The sequence below is a fragment of the Argentina silus genome, assembly GCF_951799395.1.
Source record: "Argentina silus genome assembly, chromosome: 18".
Classification (NCBI taxonomy): Eukaryota; Metazoa; Chordata; class Actinopteri; order Argentiniformes; family Argentinidae; genus Argentina; species Argentina silus.
In genome coordinates, this window is record NC_139672.1 from 9,633,031 (window position 1) to 9,635,530 (window position 2,500).

Consider the following 2,500-nt stretch of genomic DNA (forward strand, 5'->3'; position numbering starts at 1 on the left):
AGTAAGTGTGCGCAAAATAGAGAGCGAAGCTTACTGTACACGTGTGTGTGTTTGCATAATGCGTAGGTGTGCGTGCATGTGTGTGTGTGTGTGTGTGTGTGTGTGTGTGTGTGTGTGTGTGTGTGTGTGTGTGTGTGTGTGTGTGTGTGTGTGGGTGTGTGTGGGTGTGTGTGTGTGTTCATTCAGCAGGTGCCCTGGCTGGCGGGCAGCTGGCCCTGTCACGCACACAGTGGTGCCCCAGTCCCTCCTGGGAGAGTTGAGTGTGTCTCCCTGCAACCTGGCCTCTCCACCCACACACCACTCACTGTGTCTATCTCTCTGCTGCTCTCTCTCTCTCTCTCTCCCCCCCCCCCTCTCTCTCTCTCTGTCTCTCTCTCTCTCTGTCTGTCTCTCTCTCTCTCTCTCTCTCTCTCTCTCTCTCTCTCTCTCTCTCTCTCTCTCTCTCTCTCTCTCTCCCTTATCTCCCTGTCTCTTCTGATTCCTTCAAACATCCTCCTTCCGTCTTTATCTCGACCTCTCTCAACCCATCATCTGTCCATCTCTCTCTCTCTCTCCCTCCTCCTCCTCTCCCCCCTCGCTCCCTCAGATTACAGATGCTTTGTTGTGTTGAATATTGCATAGGACAGTTCTGGAAGATCATAAGGTGGTTCTATGTTCTATTATATTTGTGGGACATTGGGGATATTTGGATCCAATATGAGTGTCAGTAGCACACTGGGAACGTCCCCAGGGACGCACACTCTATGAATGTTCTGGTTATTGAGAAAAGTGGAATTCCGGTCTTTGGCAGTGTCCGTGGAAACGAGGGAACAAATTGAGTCCAACAATGCCTCTTTTAGCTGACCTAGCTTTGTTTCTCTCTCTCTCTCTCTCTCTCTCTCTCTCTCTCTTTCTGTTAAGTGTTCTACATCTCTTTCTTTCGTTCTTTCGTTCTTTCGTTCTTTCGTTCCTTCACTCCGCATGCAACAGTCACGTGACGCCTAACCTCCCCATTTATTTGATGGTTCTCCTGATTCAACTGGCCGCTTCCACCTCTCTTTCTACCTCTTTCTTCCTCCTCTTCTCTCTCTCTCTCTCTGCCCCCATCTCCATAAGTTATTCTTATGTTCATTTATTATTGAGAACCTCCATTCATATTTTCCCTTCCACCTTCTTCCTCTCTCTACGCACCTCCATTATCTCTCTATCCGTCACTGTCTGACTGTGTCTCTGTATATCTCTAGTGGCCCCGAACCTTTTCTTTTTTACTCCTCCTGTCTGGTGTATATATCCATCCAGTCAAGTCTTCATTCATTCAGCTTGTCACTGTCTCTCTGTCTCTCTCTCTCTCTTTCTCTCTCCTTCTCTTTTCTCGTGGTCCGATCCTTATTTTTTCGAATATTGTTGGTCTGAACTCTTTCTTTTTTTGTTGGTGCTCTCTCTTTTCTAATGGTGACCCCCCCCCCCCACCCTCTCTCTCTCTCTCTCACATACCCCCCCCTCTCTCTCTCTCACCCCCCTCCTCTCCCTCTCTCTCTCTGTTTCTCTCTCTCTCTCTCTCTCTCTCTGCCCCCCTCTCTCTCTCTCTCTTCTCACCTCCCCACCTCTCTCTCTCTCCCCCCCCCCATCTCTCTCTCCCTCCCTCCTCCAGTGTGTACGTCACGCTGCCAGAAGTTCCTGATCTCTCGCGTGGGTGAAGACTGGATCTTCCTCATCCTCCTGGGTCTCCTCATGGCTCTGGTCAGCTGGGTCATGGACTACGCCATCGCCTTCTGTCAACAAGGTAGGAGAAAGAGAGAGAGAGAGAGAGAGAGAGAGAGGGATGGAGGGAGGAAGGGAGGGATGGGGAGGAGGGAGGGAGTAGGGATGGGGGTAGGAAGCGGGGGTGGGGGGTCGATTGACCACGCTTTAGCCTTTCTTCAACCAGGTAAGAGGAAGAGGGAGGGAGAGAGAGAGGGAGGGAGAGAGACAGGGGGGAGGAGAGAGGGGAGGCAGGGGTCAACTGGCTAATGGATTGTGCTTTATCCTCCTGCCAACCGGGTAATAGACAAAGGGTGGATGGAGGGAGAGAGGGAGAGGGAGAGGAGGGAAGGAAACAGACAGAGGGAGGAAAGGAGAAAGGAGAAGGGACATGGAAGTGTGTGTGTAAGTGTGTGTTCCTTGTGTCTCCGTGTGTCTCTGCAGCACAGAAGTGGATGTATGGAGGGCTGGACAGCAACATGCTCCTGCAGTACCTAGCCTGGGTCACCTACCCTGTGGTGCTCATCACATTCTCAGCAGGGTTCACACAGATACTGGCCCCGCAGGCTGTGGGTAAGACACACACACACACACACACACACACACACATATATGCATGCACGCTCACACACACACATTTTACGCTTTCGCAAATACAGTACATTCATGCAAATCCACACACACACACACACACACACAAACACACACGCACACACGCTTTCATATCTCACGAATACACTCATCCACATTCATGCATCCACTCTTCATGCATATTTGAATA

The 2,500-nt window shown here is 50.7% G+C and overlaps 1 protein-coding gene across 1 annotated transcript in view; it reads left to right on the top strand.

The window, feature by feature from the left end:
- The window catches only part of clcn2a (chloride channel, voltage-sensitive 2a), a gene marked incomplete at its 3' end in the record, with an annotated part of 30,776 nt that overhangs the window by 16,152 nt on the left and 12,124 nt on the right, over positions 1 to 2,500 (top strand). The window contains exons 3-4 of the mRNA XM_083690518.1: positions 1,631 to 1,762; positions 2,164 to 2,292. Coding sequence (XP_083546644.1) covers positions 1,631 to 1,762; positions 2,164 to 2,292 — 261 coding nt within the window. The remainder of the gene's footprint in view (positions 1 to 1,630; positions 1,763 to 2,163; positions 2,293 to 2,500) is intronic.